This window comes from Pseudoliparis swirei, chromosome 4, assembly GCF_029220125.1.
Source record: "Pseudoliparis swirei isolate HS2019 ecotype Mariana Trench chromosome 4, NWPU_hadal_v1, whole genome shotgun sequence".
NCBI classification, from domain to species: Eukaryota; Metazoa; Chordata; class Actinopteri; order Perciformes; family Liparidae; genus Pseudoliparis; species Pseudoliparis swirei.
The window spans coordinates 12,554,161-12,575,511 of NC_079391.1; the positions used below are offsets into that span (position 1 = coordinate 12,554,161).

General features: G+C 39.1%; 1 protein-coding gene across 2 annotated transcripts in view; it reads left to right on the top strand.

Moving 5' to 3' along the window:
* The window catches only part of galnt18b (UDP-N-acetyl-alpha-D-galactosamine:polypeptide N-acetylgalactosaminyltransferase 18b), an 80,455-nt gene extending 70,257 nt beyond the window's left edge, over positions 1-10,198 (top strand). The window contains exons 10-11 of one of the 2 annotated variants that reach the window (XM_056413035.1): positions 1,168-1,332; positions 5,840-10,198. In XM_056413035.1, the coding sequence (XP_056269010.1) occupies positions 1,168-1,332; positions 5,840-5,986 (312 nt within the window). In that variant the 3' untranslated portion in view covers positions 5,987-10,198. Of the gene's footprint in view, positions 1-1,167; positions 2,190-5,839 lie in introns of those variants that run through there. The other variant, XM_056413034.1, reaches the window with a different exon arrangement.
* The last annotated feature ends 11,153 nt before the right edge of the window (positions 10,199-21,351 follow it).

The following is a 21,351-nucleotide window of genomic DNA, read 5'->3' on the forward strand; positions in this document are numbered from 1 at the left end:
AAGTCCCTGTTTAATCGTATTATAAATCTAACTCATTTGTACTCTTCTTACGCCTCTTTATCATTTAAATTCTGCATACCAATTTATGTATCCTATCATTAATACAATTTATATGAATTTGTTCTCTTAACCCTTGTGTTGCCTTAGGGTCATTTTGACCCGAATCAATATTACACCCTCCCCCCGCTTTAGGATTAATTTGACCCCATTCAATGTTTAATGTCGGTGTTCTTTCGGTAGTCAACAAACAAACATAAAGTGCCTCACACTTAAACTTGGAAAACAATATTAATTCTAATAATTTTCTGGAGGTTTTAATTGCTGGCGTCAAATTGAACCCAAAGGGTAAAATGTGTTAGTAAATATAAAGGTAACAGGAGGGTGAAACATTGAATCGGGTCAAAATGACCCAAAGGCGGGGGGAGGGTGTAATATTGATTCGGGTCAAAATGACCCTAAGGCAACACAAGGGTTAAGATAATGAACTAATTGTATGTAAATTAGTAATAAAAGCCATCGAGATGTTGTGTATCTAGAAATTAATTGCACCACTGGAGGAAATTCAGTTTACTTTCTAAATGCACGAATTAGCAATTTCATGTGATCAAAATTAAGTACATCCATGTTTTTCCCCGACCTCTAGTTTGTCACTGCGTGTGCGCTACACCATCCTAAAGCCACCGTCACGCTGAGCACCGCTCTGTCTGTCTGTAAATACAGTCCACAGATTCCCTCTCTCTTCCCCCTGTCCTGCTCTAACTGCAAAGCCTTTTTTCCCTCTTTGAATACAGAAAATTCTTCTTCTGCCAAATTCCTGACAAATTATTGGCAGTTTTTCTCAGCTAAATATGAGCCAGTTTGGGGCACCAATATTCAGGGTCTCTCACCATTACTGAACTAACAATGCATTGCTTCATTTTTGCATCATTTTGTCTTCTCCTCCATTCATTCAGGATAACTGTATAAATATGCATATTTAGTCAATATAAATGTCTCTTTCATGCCCAAAGACAACCCGAGAGCAATCCTCATTTGCTGCATAGTTTATTGCTATTTGGTCATATGCAGCTCTGTAGGGACCATTATCAAAATGTCAACCACAGCAGCCTCAGCCTCCAGTGCAGCACTTGGCAGTGTGTTTGTAGCAGGATGTGGTGTTTCTTGCAGAATGTGTACTACACCAGTGCTCAGCAGCTCCACATCGGGCTCCTCAGTCCAACGATTGATGACGACGACAACAAGTGCCTGGTGGACGTGAACAGCAGGCCGCGCCTCATCGAGTGCGGCTATGCCGCCTCTAAACGCATGAAGCTCCACTGGCTCTTCACTCAGGTGACACCCCTGAACACAGCCTTCACTCAAGGTCAACCTGCGGTGTTCTGCTCATATCCAACCTCAGTTACGGTCATTTGTTGGACGCGACAGGAAAAAACTACTTTTAATTGTTTATTGTTTATTTATTGGATATATGTGATGCAATTCAACTTAATTCATACAAAGAAAAAGAAAATCAGATGACTAAAAAGCAATAGAATACGTCAAGTGGTGAATGTTCTTAGGTGCGCCTTTAATTGCTTTTTGAATGACAAATTATTACTCATGTGAGTTAAACGAGGAGGTAGTAAGTTCCAAGCGGTAATTGCACGATAGATAACAGTACGTTTGAGGAGGTTAGTTCTTGGGGTTGGCGGTATCAATTGACCTAAACTAGCATTCCTTGTGTTATGGTTATGTCTGTTAAATGTGTATTGTAACTGATTGAAGAAATATACCTGTGTCTGATTAAATACGACTTTCCTGAAAAACATGAGAAGACAAAAGTGAAGTTGAGTTTCAACTGAGAACCATGACAGGCGAGAGTGCATATATGCAGTATTAGTTCTAATTGAACACTGGAGTGCTAATCTGGCAGCTCTGTTTTGAACCATTTGTAGTTTATGTATGTCCTTCTTAGCAGCCACTGCCCATATGAATGGACAGTACATCAGATGACAAAAGACCAGGGAGTGTAACACCTGACAAGCAATAGGGAGTGTTAAATAAGCAAAGCACTTTCTGGTCATAGCTATACCCCTTCCCATCTTAGTAATATAACTAGCTTTTAATGTTAAGTGTTTTAATTTACTGTTTGACCCCTTAGTTCTCTAACTCATTTACAAGTGAAAAGTTATTAAAACTTTATAATTGTCTTCCTTCATTATCTGTGCTTGAAAATGTATTTTAACAAGCAGCCACCTAACAAAATGCCCCATGACAACGGGTAAATTGGATTTACTGCATACTCGGATTTGGGCTCAAACTCCGGTTGTTTTCTGCCATGCTGTCAGTGCTGTGTTAATTATAGATTGTATTCCTCTTTCAGTAAAATTTGCATAAAATACCAAATGTGCTTCATATTAGATGCTTGTTACAACCAGTCAAATATGTGTTGGACGATGTCGCTGCTGGACTGCCGCGACAAGCTCATCTGTTGAGCTTTACACCACGATGGTGTGAAAATGAGTAAAGGTTTAATATGCTTCAGCTTATACATCACATATCCTCACCCTGACCTTTAAGTGGCTATTTTAGTTAACTTTGCATAATTTAACACGCAGAATGGGGACATATCAGGAAAGCTGGAGAGTATCATGTCTCTGCAATTTTGGCATCAATTATTAACAGTTTTGACTGCACATGTATGGAGCCTAAGCTCAGTAGTTTTGTGTTATCTTAATTCAAATATGACATAAAACCAAATTAAGTGAAGATATTTTAAATATTTTAAAATGTATAAGTGACATTTTCTAAATGACTTTACTTTACATTACTTTCCTCTATCCACTGCGAAAACCTCTCATTAACTAAAAAGAAGTGATCTTGATAAGCCTTGATAAGGGAAATAAATGAAATATTTGTCATACAAGTAAAGCAAGGACATGTTCAGTGGGCGGGACTCCATGGTTCTTCCTGCCTGTGTGTTCTACGGGTATGTGTGGGCGATACACTTTTTTTTCAGGAACAAATACAGTTTGTTCTGTATATAGCATATCATAGAATTCCAGGCAAACCATAGAACCCAAAATCAAACAACAACCTCCCTCCATGCTGTGTGCTCACATGTACATTCATCAGCCCCCTCCTCTCGTAGGGACCACTTGGCTGAGTGAGACACAGCAGCTTCTATCAGTTACCATTCTATATATGCAGCGATTCTGGGTTTTAGTTTGGCCTCAGTCCAGGCCTCTAAATCACGACCCACATCTTTGATTGTTTCAGACGCTCAAATCGGTCTGTTGTTGTGCTAATGTGTTGCTGTTTCAGCAGGTTTGAGGAACAAAAATGTGGCCCAATCAGAGCCTTGTAGGCAGGATGAAAAATGGAGACGTCATCTCTCTGTGAAAGAGACAGAGAAATGGCTAAATGCATGGATTGAAATGAACTGCTTTTAGCAACTTCTATCGATGCTTCATCGTCTAAAGAATGAAGTCCACAGAACCAGCTCGCTGATTAAAATCGTTAGACCGAATTAAAATTAGAAGAAAAAGGAGGAAAACTGCTCACCTGGTATCGGACCTAACTGAGGTACAGAAGCTACAGATTACCAAACTTAAGTTTTAAAAAGCACCTGCACAATCAAATCTGTGCATATAAGACCGAGTTAAAGTAAAACTGAATGACAATTGAGTTTAATTATTAGGCCCCAAAACTCCTGTTGAAAGACCACTAGGTCCAGCCAACACCCAGCCTCTACAGTGTATTTTTTTTAATATATTGTTGCATACGACTACAAGATGTTACTTGGTCTGCTATAGTATATATACTCGTATTATTATTACTACTGTTAGTCATGCTGTCCGCAAAAATGGGTCGACTGTGGGTCAGTGGTTAGCAGGTTCGTCACTCAATCAGATCCCCGCCCTAGTCAATGTGTCCTTGAGCAAGACACTTAACCCTGAATTGCTGTGTCTTGGGTGTATGATTATAAGTCGCTTTGGATAAAAGCTTTGGCTAAATTAAGTGTAATGTAATGTATATAGTGATTTCTTTTTAAAAAACAGGCTGGTCAAATCTTTAGTTATTCCTAAAGGTTGACATTTTTTTATTCAGGCTTCTTACTTGAATATCAAAACAAATGGTTATTAAAGACAACAGTAATAAATAAATCTGCAAGCAGGTATGCCGAGGTTTACCAAGCACCCCGAGAACCCTCCTAACCAAGAACACACCAACTAAGAGCTGAGGCCCGTTGGGCCAATCACAGGTGAGTTAAGGGTGTTCTGATCCAGCCTTGGAAAACCTGGCTGTGGAGCTTGTGTCTGCTTCAAATTAATAATAATGATTTTAAATTGTTTAAAACTATCTCCTAATCTCTGCTCTAAACTTAAAACCTAAAATTCTGAAATATAAATAAATATATTGCGTTCTTCTTCATGTTCTTTTACTGAATGATTGAGCTCAACAGTAAATTCTTGATCCTGCAAACCAAATAATATTAATGTTTCCAAAGCCTTCAACCTCAACATGTGGCTCCGCTCAATGTTTATGGAGATGGTTAAAATGTTGACACATCATAAAATAGAACACTTTAATAATCTGTTCTCGACTGAAGCTGGCACGACCTTGAGCGGGGGTCTGAAACTAATCTGGCTGTTGTAGCTGATTCCATTCAGTAAAAAAATGCCTTGATTGCCCCGTTCATTGCTTTTATTGGCTGGCTCAGGACACCACTAAATATTGGTCCATAAATGCCCACTTTCAGCACTTTTTACCATCTGTTATCTATAAAATAAAATGTCTCTTGGACATCACAGACAGGCCAGACTCAGGCCAAAGAGTAATTTGGTTCTTTCTGTACAACCTGTCCAATCTTTTCTCCCACATCCCTCAGCATTGCTCTCGTAGTAAATCATAAAGAGCGCTTTCCTCACAGCTCCCTCCAAGTCTCTCAAAGTGTCCTCTTCAGTCACTTGCCCTTGAAGAGCCCTGACTCCATAATGAGGAAAATTCTGCCTCATTCATCGGGACATGCTGAAGTAATTTTGCAGCGCTAATGTGCTCGTTCTGTTCAGATTCTGGAAACAGCTGATATATTAAAGTTTGTGAAAGATTTCAACAAGATCGTAACCGCTTTGAAACTGAGGTTTTCATATCCTTCATGCCTTCTCTTCCACCGCAATACCAGATGATTTAGCCTGTTTTGTTTTTGTCCGGTTTTCACTTTTTCTTTGGAGAAGTCTCTAAAAATCTTGGCCCTAGGAAGAACGCTAATGACTACACTGGCAATGGCAATGTAGTTTTTGCCCTGAAACCTTGTTGATGCTGTCTGGTGGACCCAATGAAGATGGTAGTGTGATTCAGCCAAAACGCTCAGTGCTCAGGGCGCTTCAGCCGCACACATCCGTATCCATTCACAGCAGTGTGGGTTTAACCCTTGTGTTGCCTTAGGGTCATTTTGACCCGAATCAATATTACACCCTCCCCCCGCCTTAGGATTAATTTGACCCCATTCAATGTTTAATGTCGGTGTTCTTTCGGTAGTCAACAAACAAACATAAAGTGCCTCACACTTAAACTTGGAAAACAATATTAATTCTAATAATTTTCTGGAGGTTTTAATTGCTGTCGTCAAATTGAACCCAAAGGGTAAAATATGTTAGTAAATATAAAGGTAACAGGAGGGTGAAACATTGAATCGGGTCAAAATGACCCAACGGCGGGGGGAGGGTGTAATATTGATTCGGGTCAAAATGACCCTAAGGCAACACAAGGGTTAAAAGAGGAAAGTTGTGGCGTGCAAAAAAAAAATTGTTCTCTGAAGGGCGGCACCGTTTTCACCAGCTTGCTTTTATCTTTTCAGGGAGGATCCATTCAGAACAGGAAATCAAAGAGATGCCTAGAGCTCGTAGTGAGCAGCGACAATGAGTTTGGCTACCAACTGGCTCTGCAGAAATGCACTGGACAGAAATGGTTCATCTCAAACGTGCTGTTTAGCAGCTCCTTGTGAATGACGCTGGACCGAAGAGATGGAGTTCTTTCTTATGTTTGCTCATGTTTCTGAAAGGATAAGAAGCAGGAGTCTGACAGAAAAGCGGTGCATTGTTGAACACGATCCTTTTGAGCACCACGATGTCCTCGGATGAGCCGAGTCGACGTCCCATCGTGAATGTTAAACATTTTATTTTGCCTACAAAATCAGCCGTAGTTGGTGGATATTTTGCAGTTTTGACAAGGTAGTATATTAGGTATATTTTGTGGTAAATGCAGTACAGTCAGATTTTCGTTGACTTAAAAGATGTAATGGGTCCAATATGTTTTTGTACTTTGTCCATAATTGCTACTGTGTAGCAAGTTTTCTGAACCTGTCCCTGCTGTAATTATTTTTATTTAGTGTCTCAGGTTTGTAGATCTATTACGCAATTCAGCTGATCAGTTGTTGGAAAATGTTGGAATAAATCTGAAATTAATAGATTATTTTCTACGTGTAAATATTTTAATCATTTGTTATGTATGACTGTAAAATAACTGATGTAAACTACTGAGTGCAAGTGTTGTTTTCTGTTTAAATCTTATCAAAATGTTTTGCCCTACCATTGAAATTAAAAGTATTTGAATATGGTATAAATCACAAATAGATTTGTGTTTGTCAAACATTTTGAAGGTGTCCCTGGGAGTTCAATGCACTGCAACTTAAGAAAACATGTGCAAGTACACAAAACTCAAGCAAATGTAGAAAACCTCTCCACCAGTCTACAGAGTACCACGAATGTGCTGCAAAAAACAACCAGATGTAGAAATGCTGCAAGTTGCAGAGAACTGATTTATCACAAGTTTCCAGGTGACACTCCAAACTGAAGAACATACCATAGCACGCGAGTCGTTGCTATGATTCGTGGATGCTGTCGTACTCGTGATTTTCACGCGTCAACCACGTGAGCAGCGTGTTCTGCATGTTTCATGAAATGTGAAGGGCATTTAACTGAGCACTATGTACACCATAGATCAATCATTCAGAATGTTAAAACTGAAATACACTTGAATTGTTAGATAATTTTCCAACATGGTCGACAGGTGTTCAATTTAAGTGTGTTTCTGCATTGGTATTATTTTTTCCATTTAGACCAGGCAACAAAATGTCCTGATAGCTTGTCAAGCTGATAACAATGTTTTCTTGTATTTGTTTTTCTATTTTATTTGCAGTGTGTTGAACTCTCAGTGCCACCACTGCTGTGGCTGTTAATATGACCTTAACAGCTGCTTTCTGCTCTGACTGTTGGTGTGCACCTGGGGAGGAGACGGGTGGCACAGCCTGTTTTCAACGTGTCAGTCCTCATTACCGTCCACATTTAAGCAGAGCTCGGCAAACCATGGCATTAAATATACATGGAAACCCACTTTCATCAAAAGGACCTCCCTCACGAACACGTCGTAATATATGCAATAAGAGCGCCTCTGCATGCTCAAACTTTCGAATGAAAGCAATTCAACTAAACAGTATTCCCATGCACACTACTTACATCTGCTTGTAGTTGACCTCCCGTATTGATTGACTTGGGGAGCTTGTTTCAAACATTACTTTCAGCTTTAAAATGGCTGTAGATAGGGAATCTGTGTGTATATTTGCTTAATATTCCATGATCATACATAAATGTATCACCCTTGTTGATTTAGCACATCATCTTGTGCCACAAGATGACGTGAAATAGGTTGGTTTTTTTTCATCTTTTTTTTTAGGTTGGCACAATGATTATATTCCCTGTAAATGTGCAGTACAAGATATACCCAACTGTGTCCCACACTGATGGAGCTGTCTGTGATGAGCATGACTCACACGCAGCTTCTCTAAGAAGAGCTGGCCTGATTTTGATGAGGCCAGAGGTGATTATATGTCTGTCTTACCTTTGAGATCTAGCATTCAATGCCCTTGATATGAGAATATAAGACAGACTTTTAACAGATACCTCTTCTGCCATTCTGGAGCAACTGTCATGAACAGTCTGATCATTAGAGCAATTTGTCAAAAGAGACAGGTTTTATTGGGAAGAGTGCGGTTTCACACAGAAATATCAGATGTTGCCTTTTAAATGAAAGATGATGTCAAAAAAACTATTTGAATCAAAAGGGATACATAAAATAAATTGTATCTTAAGAGGATGAAGCTATTTCATTTATTTTTTACAACGAAATTCCCCAACTCTCATTCTCACTGTTAACTGGAAGCTCAGGATGAGGCTTGTTTTTGTTTTTTTATTAAAAAGTCCCTGTATCTTAAGGAAAAACTATTTAGGGACCTAGTTTTTCAAAATAGAGAGCTCAACTTTTATAGCGAGTTTTATAGAACTTTTAAATCAAACTCAAACATTCTGAAAATATTCAACACAGCTGATTCCTAATTTGAGAAACCAATTTCCCAGTTCCCAATTTTCCAACTCATTCGTAGTGCTTCAACTTCTTCTTCATACTGATTGAAGCCAGCAATGCCGTGTTTAGTGTCCACTTTACAACAAACCTGGAAATATGACATTATTGGTATTATTCAATTCAGTGCACTGTCAGCTTTTCAAAATCCAGCATTTACACACTCAATGTGTCTATACATTGCATGTTCCTATTCTATTAGCTTTGCTACACTTTGGGACGTAATATTTGGGTATACACTCTGTATGTAGCTCAGGTGAAGCTTTAGATTACTGCATGCAAATACTTACTGAGCACCTACCATGAAAAATATGTAAATATAAGGGATCATCATACATCTGAAGTCGCTGCCCTGGCTCAGTAGCAGGCGAATGTTGATACTGTTGGGCAGAGCAGGGTTGTTCTTGCAACTAGTCATCGGTGATCACTTCAAATTGACCTTACATGTATGAAAGTTGTATTGCTCTTTTCATCTAAATCTATAAATAATAAAGCAAATGATCATATTAACTAATATGTATATACATCCCATTCACTATCTATCTCTCTCGCTCATCTTTTTGTCTCTTGTGGAAGAGGCTCTGAGAGGCAACCTATCATGTCTTGTCATTATTTTCAGCGCTCGACAACGAGTCATAAAACTTTGACGACTATATTCCTGGCAGAAGTCATGGTGTGTTCAGGGGAATCAGTTTTTAATATCTCATGGCAAAAGGAAGCAGCTTGCCAAAAGTGAGAATAACACCCCTTGGGATCCAGAGAGGAGGTTTTCTCTGTGCTCGCTCCTGCAGGTGAGCCACAGGTGGCTGGAGGGAAGCTGTCAGTGACTGCAGGGCCTTTGGGGACAACACACAGGAAAATAAACTGGGAGGAGTCCAAACAGCTATACTTCTCATTTGAAAATGAACATAAACCCTGACAAATATGAAAGTAATCTTCATTTACAATAAACAGGAAGACAACAGTGTTCGTGGGAGGACGCTTTAAGCCGAAAAAACTGATTTACCATAACAATGCATGTGGGCGAGTATTATGTGTTTACCGTGCAGCCAAAATGCTTCACATGTGGATAAATGTGACTGTTAATTGTTTTTTGTGAAAGCGAATCTGACTTCTAACTGCATTGCCATGACTACAAGTCCTAAACTGTATATTATCTGATACCCCTAGGCGACGGACCATCGGTGAGCGCATTAGCTGACTGGATGTAATTGTCCGCAGATGCAGATGTAACTTTAATATTGTCTTCTTTTTATTTCACGCTTGAATGCTTTGACCTATGCAAATGGACAGGCTGACACATCTATTTGTTTTTGTGCATATCTGTCTGTGCTCTATGTGATGTATGTGATGGTGGATAAGAGATATACTGGAAATTAATCTCATGGGAAGGCCTTAAGAAATAATCAAAAGACTGAAAATAAAGGGTAAATCATCTCTAATCACACAGGTAATGGTGCAGTACATAAGATCACACTGAAATAACGTTTTCTTATTGTGTGACCATACTGTCTGCTTAAAGTTCCCAAATTAATAAATAGGATGAATAATTAACAAATGAGGTTCAATTTCCACTTTTAAGCTGCATTAATTACCATACAATTTGGGGGCAGAACAAGTTGTATTTCATTTAATGTTTCTAATTTTGTAAGATATTTTAATAGTATATAGTTGGAGGCTTCAAATATGCCCAGTTGGCATTTTGCCTCTTCCTGTACTCTTCATTTATCTCTATTAGGTTTGTTTATTTTTTAAATTGTACTGCTTAAATTGTGCAAATAAATAAACTAAATCCAAATCATAGACATGTTTGCACTTCATAAAGTTCATATGGCATTATTTGTAAATTATTATTCATTATTCATTATTTATTATGACAGATTCAGTCATCACATGCAATATTAGCATTCACTGGAGTTGCGTTTCAGGCCACCTGGTGAATAGCAACAATCTTTTTTTTTGTTAGCTCTGTTTTGGTCTCTATCATCTCCCGAGAGAAATATCTGGGTCATGTGACGCCTCTGCCACTGTCCTGGAGGCTGCTCTGTCAACCTAGCCGACAGTTGGCTGATATTCAAGGGGTCGTTAGCTTGATTAAGCTCACCTGGACCTCCCGGGCTACAAAAGCTGGTCCATGTGCTCACTGCAGTCTCCTCAGCAGACATTCTCCCAGCATTGTTGCTCTTGGGTTTTGGCTTCAACATTTCCACAGCACACTTGGCATGCATGGCCTCCATTACTGACTTTGCTGATATACATACTCCACTGTTTGTTTTGTGTTAACTGACATGTAATAAACTCTGTTGGTTTTTAGTATATAACCTGGCGTGCACTCCCTCCTTGTCAAATGTATTATTAGCTTGCAGCTAGTTGCCAACTTTGTCTGTTTGTTGCAGTGCTGGCCGGATTGTAAATCTGGGCGTCAACGAGATTTTTTTCTGAAAATAGCTGCCTGCTGTATGCAGCCCTAAACAAACAATGAGCTGAAAGAAGCTGAAATGCAGAGTGGAACTGCAGACTCAGCTGATGCATGAGCACTAAGAGATACTTTTCACAATACACATAATCATTTGATCGATTGTTAATATATAAATATTGATTAGTGCTGCTTTGAAACCTTTAATTGCATTGATCATGTGGTGCTATGTTTCCTGTTTCCAGTTGAATAGTGCAGGTCATTAATAGTCACTTTGTATTCAGCTGTTAAAACAATGAGCCTTCATATATAGTTCAGCTATATGCCATTTAAAAACACATGTTTTATAAAGCCATACAATATGGCTCATTGGCTGAGCAGCTGGAATACCAATATGCTTGTGCTACTATATTGTTCTATTCAATAACTGTTTACAAGTGAGAGGATGTACATAGACAATATATCACGGTCATTGTGACATTTTGCATCCATCCATCCGTTCTCATCCACTTAATCCAGGGTCGGGGTCAGCAGACCCAGCAGACCCAGCAGGCTGACCCAGACTTCCCTCTCAGGATCCCGAGGCATTCCAAGGCCAGCTGGGAGATATAATCCCTCCAGCGTGTCCTAGCTCTTCTCCCGGGTCTCCTCCCAGTTGGAAGTGCCTGGAAAACCTCTAAAGGGCGGCGTCCAGGCGGCATGAGAACCAGATGCCCGGATCACCTCAGCTGACTCCTTTCGACGCGAAGCAGCAGCGAATCTCCCTCCTGATGTCCGAGCTCCGTACCCTCTCTCTAAGGCTGAGCCCGGCCACTCTACGGAGGAAACTCATTTCGGCCGCTTGTATCCGCGACCTTTGTTGTTTCGATCACGGTCACGACCCAGAGTTCGTGACCGTAGGTGAGGGTTGGAACGTAGACCTACCAGTAAATTGAGAGCTTTGCCTTCCGGCTCAGCTTCACCAAGGCGACCCGGTACAGCGCCTGTTTCACTGCTGCAGCCGCACCGATCCATGTTCTCCATTTCAATTGAACTAGCTTTTGATGGTGATCGATGAGGCTCCAAGACAAAGCCTATAGATTAGATTAAACTGTGAAATGGTTAAAGAATGTATTATTTGCTTATAGCTTTTAGTAACTTCTCACTGAATTTGGAGAAAATCTTTGTTACTATTATTCCTCTTTTAAAGAAGGTAAGCCACTGAACTACTGATCATTACCTTAATTTAAATCAAGTTTGCTGTGTCAAACTTGCTGAATTCCTTTTTATGGAAGTAAAACCTATTTGTCATTAGACAAAAAAAATGTGTCTATTATTTGCTTTGCTTCTGTCTTTCTGTCTACGTGTGTGAAATATGATCAATAGAAATGAACTAAAATCAATGAACAAACTGCAACCACAATGATGTTTTTGCTTTGAAACTTGATCAAAGCAAGGCCTTAGGAAACCGATTTTGAAGATCACACAGAGTAATTCAATTGGTGCTTGACACACACACATGGTACATTATCTGAAATCAGAAACATATTTATGGTCCAAATTGCTGCGACAACAACAGTGGCCTTCTGACAGCTCGCTGACAACACCCACCCCTGACACCGCCGCTGGCCTTTCATCTAAATGAGTAGAAACTGTTGCAGTCCATGAACTCACATCGTAGACACACTCCAACAATGTCTAATCACTGCAATCTGGATTTAGACTCTGCCACTCCACTCCTGCAGGGCTGCTGAGAAAGACATCTTGTGAGCATTGAAGCAAAACTCTATTTATATTCTGGTCCTCCTGCGCACAGAGCTGCATTTGATACAAGGTCCTCCCGAACAGGAATTGATCATGAAGGTTTTCTCAGATAAAGATGATACTGCGTCTGTTCTTTGACTGGATATAGATCTTTTTGAAAGATGTCAGTGTGTAAGTAAACACTAGGAGCTCTGCACAGCATATGTAATAAAGACTTTTTTCATGCAGATTATAGACATCAGAGTTGTTTTATCACCCTCAACTGTGTGCTCTTCAGAAATCTCCTGAGTACAGAGAAGATTGAAGACATGTCTCATGCCATTTTTTATCAACCTGTCAGTCTTTGTCTGTCTTATTCACTGGCCACCTGTCAGTGTCAGACAATGACTCATTTGTATCAACAACTGCACACATTGTATTTATATTTGTAATAGTTTTGTTATGTACTTTACACTCTGCTAAATCTCAGAGGGAGATATGGTACTTCTATTTCACTGCTATAATTACTCGCTATCTTTTGGTATTATTTCTATAAAGTTGATCCAAAAGGGATTTTATACCTCTTTGCGTTGTGACACCTAACTCGTTCAGACTTAACAGATTTGCATAAGACTGAGACTTATTTCATAAACCCACAAATAATGGGTACACAAAATATATATACTTTTATTATTGCAAGACAAAGAGACTAAACATAAACAGAACAACAAAAGGAAGACAAGAACAGTCAGTTGCTTCTATCATCGGTGACCCGGCCGTCCATCCCACTGCCACTCGAGAGGACCGAATTGAGCTTGAGCAGCAAGGGACGGGATGAAGCACCGCGGGGGAGGTTGGGGTTGCGGGGGAGGTTTTAATTGACAGAAGAAAAAAAATACTTGAAAATGCAACAACAACAAAAATATATAATTGTCATCATCACAATAACCATATAACATTATGAGAAATAGTGATGAAATGTACTTAAATATGTTCAGTAATATAATATCGTCAGCAGTAATAATATAAGCACAGGTGAAAAATGGAGATGACTACAAGATATATAGTATTATGCTCAGATATAGATGAATAATATATAAATAAAAAGATGGGACAAGAATCAATAATGATATATATTACATGTATAATTGTATGTATATGTATTTATGTATGTATTTATGTAAGTAAGTATGTATGTATATATGTACCTATGTATGAATGTGGATATCAATATGTGGACAGGAAAAATTAAATTATAAATAAATACAAATAATAATGAATGAATTTATATTAATATAAGATAGTGGATATGATTGAGGAGGTTAGATTTTCCACTGAAATGTAATCTACCGTTAAGTTTTTCCATTATGTGATATGTGTGGTATTCCTTGATTTCCAGTTCATGACAATAGTTTTCTTGGTGATAGTTAGGACTATGGGAGTAATCAATTCAATTCAATTCAGTCTATTTGTATAGCCCATTTTTACAAATTACAAATTTGTCTCTACAATCTGTACATATAGACATCCGTGTCCCAAAACCTCACATCGGATCAGGAAAAAAATCGTTTTGTTCTGATTTATTGTTGAAACGTCTCCTAGTAAACACAGTGAAGGGGAGGATTGGATGCAGCAGCCCATGACAGATAGAGACTCATTGATTTCTTTCCAAAAGGGTTAAACTGGTGTGCAGTGCCAAGTGGCGTGAACATAGTATCCAGGCTGTGTGTGTGCAATGTGGATAGATGTCTGACATGAATCCCTTTTTGTCTTTTGCCATGCAGCATAGTGAATATTAATTTCTACTGTATGAGTTGTAGATGGGTATTTTATTGTTTTTTGTCATGAAGAAGATGTTATTGCAAATGCGGGGCCAAAAGTCAACATCAGGAGTGATGGACAAGTCATTCTCTTGAGTTTATGGATAATATTTGGTTAGATAGTGATATTTTTCTAAATGTTGTCGATGACCTTTTCTGCTGAAGTGATGTTGATTAATTCTAACATTGAGGGCGGAAGTTCTAAATTAGTTCCTAATGTTAAGTTTTAATTGAACAGATGATTTAATTTGTAGATATTGAAAATAAATGTTTGTTCCCTTTGCTATGATTCTGGACCGAGTGCAGGAATGAAACCAGAAGATGTGTTTCAAATGTGTGATGCCCTTATCGGACCATGTGTGAAGACTGTGGTTTCTTGTGGCTTAGAAAATCAATATTGTTCCTGATGGAAGTACATTTTAATGGTGGATAAGTGGTGGACTTTCGACATGCTGTCAGAGTTTCTGCTATTGTTAATGTTTTGAAACAAAGATGGCGTTTGAAAGACTGGCTGATAAATGGTAAATCTGAAATCTGAACGTCTTTATAAACTGTTGATTCTATACCTAACCATGTGTTATCTGATTGATTGGTGTGGATCCATTTAGGAATGTATTTAAGTTAATTTGCTCGAGAGTGATAGAAAAATGTGTAGCCTCAACTCCTCCTTATGTTTTCGGTTTATGAAGAGTGGCCAATTTAGTTCTTGGTGTCTTATTTTTACAGTAGAATTGAGTAATATTTGAGTTTAAACCAGGAGTGAGTTGAGATCATTCTGAAAAAGTAATTTATTTTAAGACGTATTGTCCTTTTAATAACTGATCGGTTCATCCAGTGGACGAGGTCATCATTTGTTGTTTTGAGTAGTGGAGTGAAGTTGAGTGTGAACGGCTCTAACAGCCATGTTGTTTACAGTATAAACATTGGTCTATTTTTCATATTTCCTACCCCATCAATCATCTCATGACCCCTCATATTTTCTTGTGATCTTTTGAATGAGGCAAGAACAGACCAAGGAATTAACTGAAGAATTAAACTGGTTACTCATCTTGATTGAAGAACACAATGCACCATGTTGAGTGACATCTGGGTATTATGGGTTCATCATAACACATCTATATCTGTTATAGAACAAAAGTGTCTGCATAAGACAAAAGAGCGGTAATACATTTGAAATATTAGCTCAATTAAGGAAGAAGAAATCCTCTGTATCTTTCATTTTAATCACTTTTTAAAGAGATGTTTGATGTACGAAACTCGTGCTGACCTAGATGCAACATTAATAATCTCTGGCAAACGGCATCTGTCAAGCAGATGGAAAACAATGATCTAATGGCATGTTCTTTAGAAAGGCAACAGCTCATTTCTATGGCCACCTGGCTCTGAATTTATCAAGGGTACACGTAGTGCTATAAAATATAATCCTCAGCATATACTGCAGGAGAAAATCCATCAATACTTCTGAATGCCCTTACACAACTCAATTAGATGAGCCTTGGAAAACCGATTGCTTGCCATATTGAAACTCAGAAATGTGCTTATATCTAACAATTTAGTTATATTTACTATGTGAACCTTTCACTTCATTCCACAAAGTAATCACAAAACACTATCACCTGACCAGCTGGCTCTGGATTATTCAGAAAAACAATATTCTGTTTCATGAATTCACTAACAGAGAGAGGTTACTCAAAGTGTGCTCTGACATTGCAGATATAGTCAATCTAGGCACTTGGGTAATGCACATATTTTTAGAGATGCAGTGTTATCCGCAAATAGTTACAAAATGTGACACTTTGGGAAAATAAGGTCATTCTTTGTCTTGACGAGAGTTAAATTGATAACGCTCTTGCATCTGTCAGGTGAAGATGAAGATGGAGAAACTGCAGCCGAACTAAAACAATAATTTATCATTTGATGGTGGGTTATGTGGCAGAATATGTCTTGGCTGGGACCAGTGTCCAACCATGGTTCCATGGCAACTGCTCAAGCACATGACCCATATGCTAATTTAAGCTAACCATCTGGTGGCTGTAGCTTTATATTTGGTAATCATTTTCTCCTCTGACGCTGCTCAAGAAAGTGAATACATTTCCTAAAATGTCAAACTATTACCATAAAGGGTAAAACATAGTTGTATTTGTTTTGCCCCTCAGCAAGCAGCTAATTTGGGAACATGAAAAGTCTCCAGAAGAGGGATCAGGTGAAGCTTACAGGTGACAGTTGATGGAACCATTAAGTCAATGACCGTAACAAGTGAGGATCCATTATCTTAACTCAGTGGAGTGTGACAAGTGTCTCACTTCACTGAGTTAAGGGAGATTATGGGCCAGAATAGTTGATGTTTCAAGGCAGCTGCATTGGGTCTGTGCTAATTGGAAAGTGAATGAAACTATTACGAGAACACCTTTTTCAGCACATAACTGGGACGTGACTCGTTTCTGAAACATAAAGGGAAGACAGGGTTTATCATATTTAGCCGCAGGGTTCACACAGAGATCCGCTCTTGTCGACAGGTTAGATCTGATGCCACCAAAAGCTCTGTGTGAAGCAGTCTTTCTGTTTTCTGTCTATGATCTCTTCATCGTTCCCTTTGAACTTTATTCAGTGACTCTCACTGCATTACAACTGTGAGTTATTGATCAAATTCCATGAGTAAAATAAATTCAAATTACTTTTTTAATTGTGGCCTGAGTAAATGTTTTTGAATGTTGTTACTTATTTATGTTGCATAATCCAACATTTGAATATCTTCTGTGAAGTTGCTGATCTCACACAAATCCTAGATTAAAATGTGCCTTTGAGCTCTCCTTTTTATTTCACAAAGGAAATAGTCCCCGGCACTTATTGTGTAATGAGCTGCAGGTCTTTAGACTTTGTTTTTGTTGACCATAGTGAACATTAATTAGATGTTTAGATCAATTTTACCACCAGATGTCATTTGAAATAAAAAACAATGATCGCCAAAGTGTATACGACATACAGCTAAATTATTAATAACAGCATTTGAGCATGTTTTTGTACTAACTTAAAAAATGTTGGCTTCTAAGTTCTGTATCGCAGCATTGAAAGTAAAGTTTTAGTAACATATCTGAAAAAAGTAAAATATCCTATTAGTAAATGATTAGTAAAAATGTTGAAAACATATATCTATATATATATTTATATAATGTATATAGCTGAAAAGTTATTAGTAAATATCCACAATATCATAAACAGATCTTGATTGTCCTTCTCATTTTGTCACATTATAAAGAAATGGGTAAGTGCCTTAATTTGGCTAAAAATCATGGATGTTATGAGTCTGTAATGTAATGTAATTGCAATGCAGAATGCAGCTAGAAAGCACAGATTGATAATTACCCAGAAAGCAGATGCGGACACTTTGGATGACTCTCTGGCCTCATTCATACAGGGCCAGAGAATCATTTGTGGAAATTCAAAACAGCAAAAGAAAAGCAGCGAGCAATCCGATAACAATCATTTAATATGCGTCTCACTGTGCCATCCTCAATGACGACAAACGACCTGAGCGGCATCAGACACCGGGGCCAGCAACTCTGATCTCGTTTTTCTGAGAGAAGAAATGTGACAAATTTTTAGATGCTGAAACTATTTGAAATGCAAATCAACTCTGTTCGGAAAAGAAACATGAGGGTAACCCCCACAAGCATATGTACAGCATGCAAACAAGGTCATAAACAGGTGCAACCACACATGCAAAGCCACAGGCACAGGGCTCACTGGTACAGCAGGAGTTACATGATGGATGGTCAACATCGTGTGCACCACTGTGAGACTGCAGAAAGCAGAACTCCTACTCCCCCATGCAACAGCACTGCAGTCTTACTCATTCAGATGTATTTGGTTCAGTTAGAGGGGGTCCCACAGGGTCATGAACGAGTGTGAAAAATATTGTGTGATCGATGGTTGCGGTGCATGACAGTTTTGCAACTCATGCAGCACGCACTTTGGTATCAGACCTTGGAAGGGAAGAAAGAGCTGAACCACAACTCAAAGCTCTTGATTTACTGGCTGATGTCTCGTTTCGACCATCACCTATACGAGCACCTCGCATGAAATGCCTCTGAAGGGGAGCTGGTCATATTCTCAGAGACAGGTGGAGGAATTTTCAATTTCAGGGGACCTTGACATTTTTTGAGAGATTGTACCTTTCATGTCTCTGGATATAAAGCAATCAAGCATGCTCTTTGTAGGTTATTATTATAGCATTAATTTATGTGAATTGTGGTCAAATAGCATTTGCGCCAAATGGAATTGCCGCATACAATATAGAAGCATATAAGATAGGTTTAAATATCAACACTTTGACCTGCTCCATTTACAGCATTGCAGCACTGTTAAACAGGAACCAGACAGACGGAAACTGATGTGATGTGTATAAAGACTGCAAACTGTAGCAGCATGGTGTCAGGGATGGGCTGATGTGACATTGTCACCTCGCCAGTTAAGTTTTACCTTTCAGCAAAGAGTGCCTGACTGTCAAGTCACAATAAATGTAAGATCGATGAGGATTTTTTTCCAGAATAATACATACTAGGCTATGAGTCTCTCTTCTCACCGTGTTCTACGTTACCACTTTTCTAATACTGTCCGACCCGGCCACATATTTAAATGGTACACTAAAATGGTCAACCATAATAGTGAAAGAGGTATTTTGATATTTTACTCAAGTAAAAGTACCACTATAACAATGTTAACAAAAGTTCTGCATTTAAAATGTACAAACACAAATTTCACATTGATTGCACACGTTTTATTTGTTTGTGAAATATTGGATAATTTGACCCGTCCCCCGTCCCCCGTCGACAACGCTCGCCGTGGGTCACTTTCTATGCACTGGCTAAGCCCCAGATGTATCAAAGTCCTAGAGACGCCCCTGATGTGCACCCCTGTGTATAAATGTATATGTAACAGTTTAGCTCCACGCCTTCCTTTTTGTTAGAGTTGTTTTCATCCTGTCACACCATCTCGTCAATCCAACTCCCCTCACCTGCCTCTGATCACTCCCTCGTTAGTCCCTCATTACCTTCACGTGGTCCTCACGCCCTTCTCACCTGCAGCCCATCCCCTCATTAGTCCCTCACTATTTAGCTCCCTCACTTCCACTTGTCCTCTGCCAGATTGTCTTGTGTTTTAGTGCCAAGTTCTCCAGCATTATTAGTATATATTCCTGACCTGCCTGTTCTGACCCTGCCTGCCTGCCCTGACCTCTGATTCTCTGCCCTGCCCCTTTTTGGACTTGTTTGCTTCCTTGACTGATCTCCCAGTTTTGACCCAGCTTGTATTCCTGTCTGAGTCGTGCTTTTGGGTCCCCGCTAACAGCACCGTGACAGTATATATCCGTCTTTTGTCATAAATCTTTATGTTCTCACAAAAATATACCGAGAATATCGGTAATATGTGATTAATCATGATTAATCCACAGAAACCTGTGATTAATTAGATTACAATTTGTAATCGTTTCACAGCCCTAATATATACAGGACTGTCTCAGAAAATTAGAATATTGTGATAAAGTTCTTTATTTTCTGTAATGCAATTTTAAAAAAAATGTCATGCATTCTGGATTCATTACAAATCAACTGAAATATTGCAAGCCTTTTATTCTTTTAATATTGCTGATTATGGCTTACAGCTTAAGAAAACTCTAAAATCCTATCTCATAAAATTTGAATATTTCCTCAGACCAAGTAAAAAAAAAGATTTATAACAGCGAAATAAAATCAAACATTTGAAAATGTCCATTAATGCACTCAGTACTTGGTTGGGAATCCTTTTGCACGGATTACTGCATCAATGCGGCGTGGCATGGAGGCAATCAGCCTGTGGCATTGCTGAGGGTTTATGGATGCCCAGGATGCTTCAATAGCGGCCTTTAGCTCATTTGCATTGTTGGGTCTGGTGTCTTTCAGCTTCTTCTTCATAATACCCCACAAATTCTCTATGGGGTTCAGGTCAGGGGAATTGGCAGGCCAATCGAGGACAGTAATGCCATGGTCAGTATACCAGTTACTGGTGGTTTTGGCACTGTGGGCAGGTGCCAGATCATGCTGGAAAATGAAATCCTCATCTCCATAGAGCTTTTCAGCAGACGGAAGCATGTAGTGCTCTAAAATCTCTTGGTACACAGCTGCATTTACTCTGGACTTGATGAAACACAGTGGACCAACACCAGCAGCTGACATGGCTCCCCAAACCATCACTGTGGGAACTTCACACTGGATTTCAAGCAACTTGGATTTTGCGCCTCTCCAGCCTTTCTCCAGACTCTGGCGCCTTGACTTCCAAATGAAATACAACACTTGCTTTCGTCTGAAAAGAGGACTTTGGACCACTCTGCAACTGTCCAGTGCTTCTTTTCCATAGCCCAAGTCAGACGCTTCTTCCGTTGTCTTGAGTTCAGAAGTGGCTTGACCATGGGAATACGGCTATTGTAGCCCATTTGCCGGACACGTCTGTGAACAGTGGCTTTTGATACCTGGACTCCAGCTTCAGTCCACTGTCTTTGAAGCTCCCCCAAATTCTGGAAGCGACTCTTCTTCACAATGCTGTTAAGGCTGCGGTCATCTCTCTTGGTTGTGCAGCGTTTCCTGCCACATTTCCCCCTTCCAACAGACTTTTTGTGGATGTGCTTTGAAACTGCACTCTGTGAACAGCTTGCTCTTTGAGAAACTTCTTTTTGTGTCTTACCCTCCTGATGGAGTGTGTCAATGATGGTCCTCTGGACAGCAGTCAGATCAGCAGTCTTCCCCATACTTGTGATTTAGTTTACTGAACCAAGCTGAGTGTTTTTCAAGGCTCAGGAAACCCTTGCAGGTGTTTCGAGTTAATTAGACGATTCAAGTGATTTGTTTAATACCCTACTAGTATACTTTTTCATGATATTCTAATATTTAGAGATAGGATATTTGAGTTTTCTTAAGCTGTAAGCCATAATCAGCAATATTAAAAGAATAAAAGGCTTGCAATATT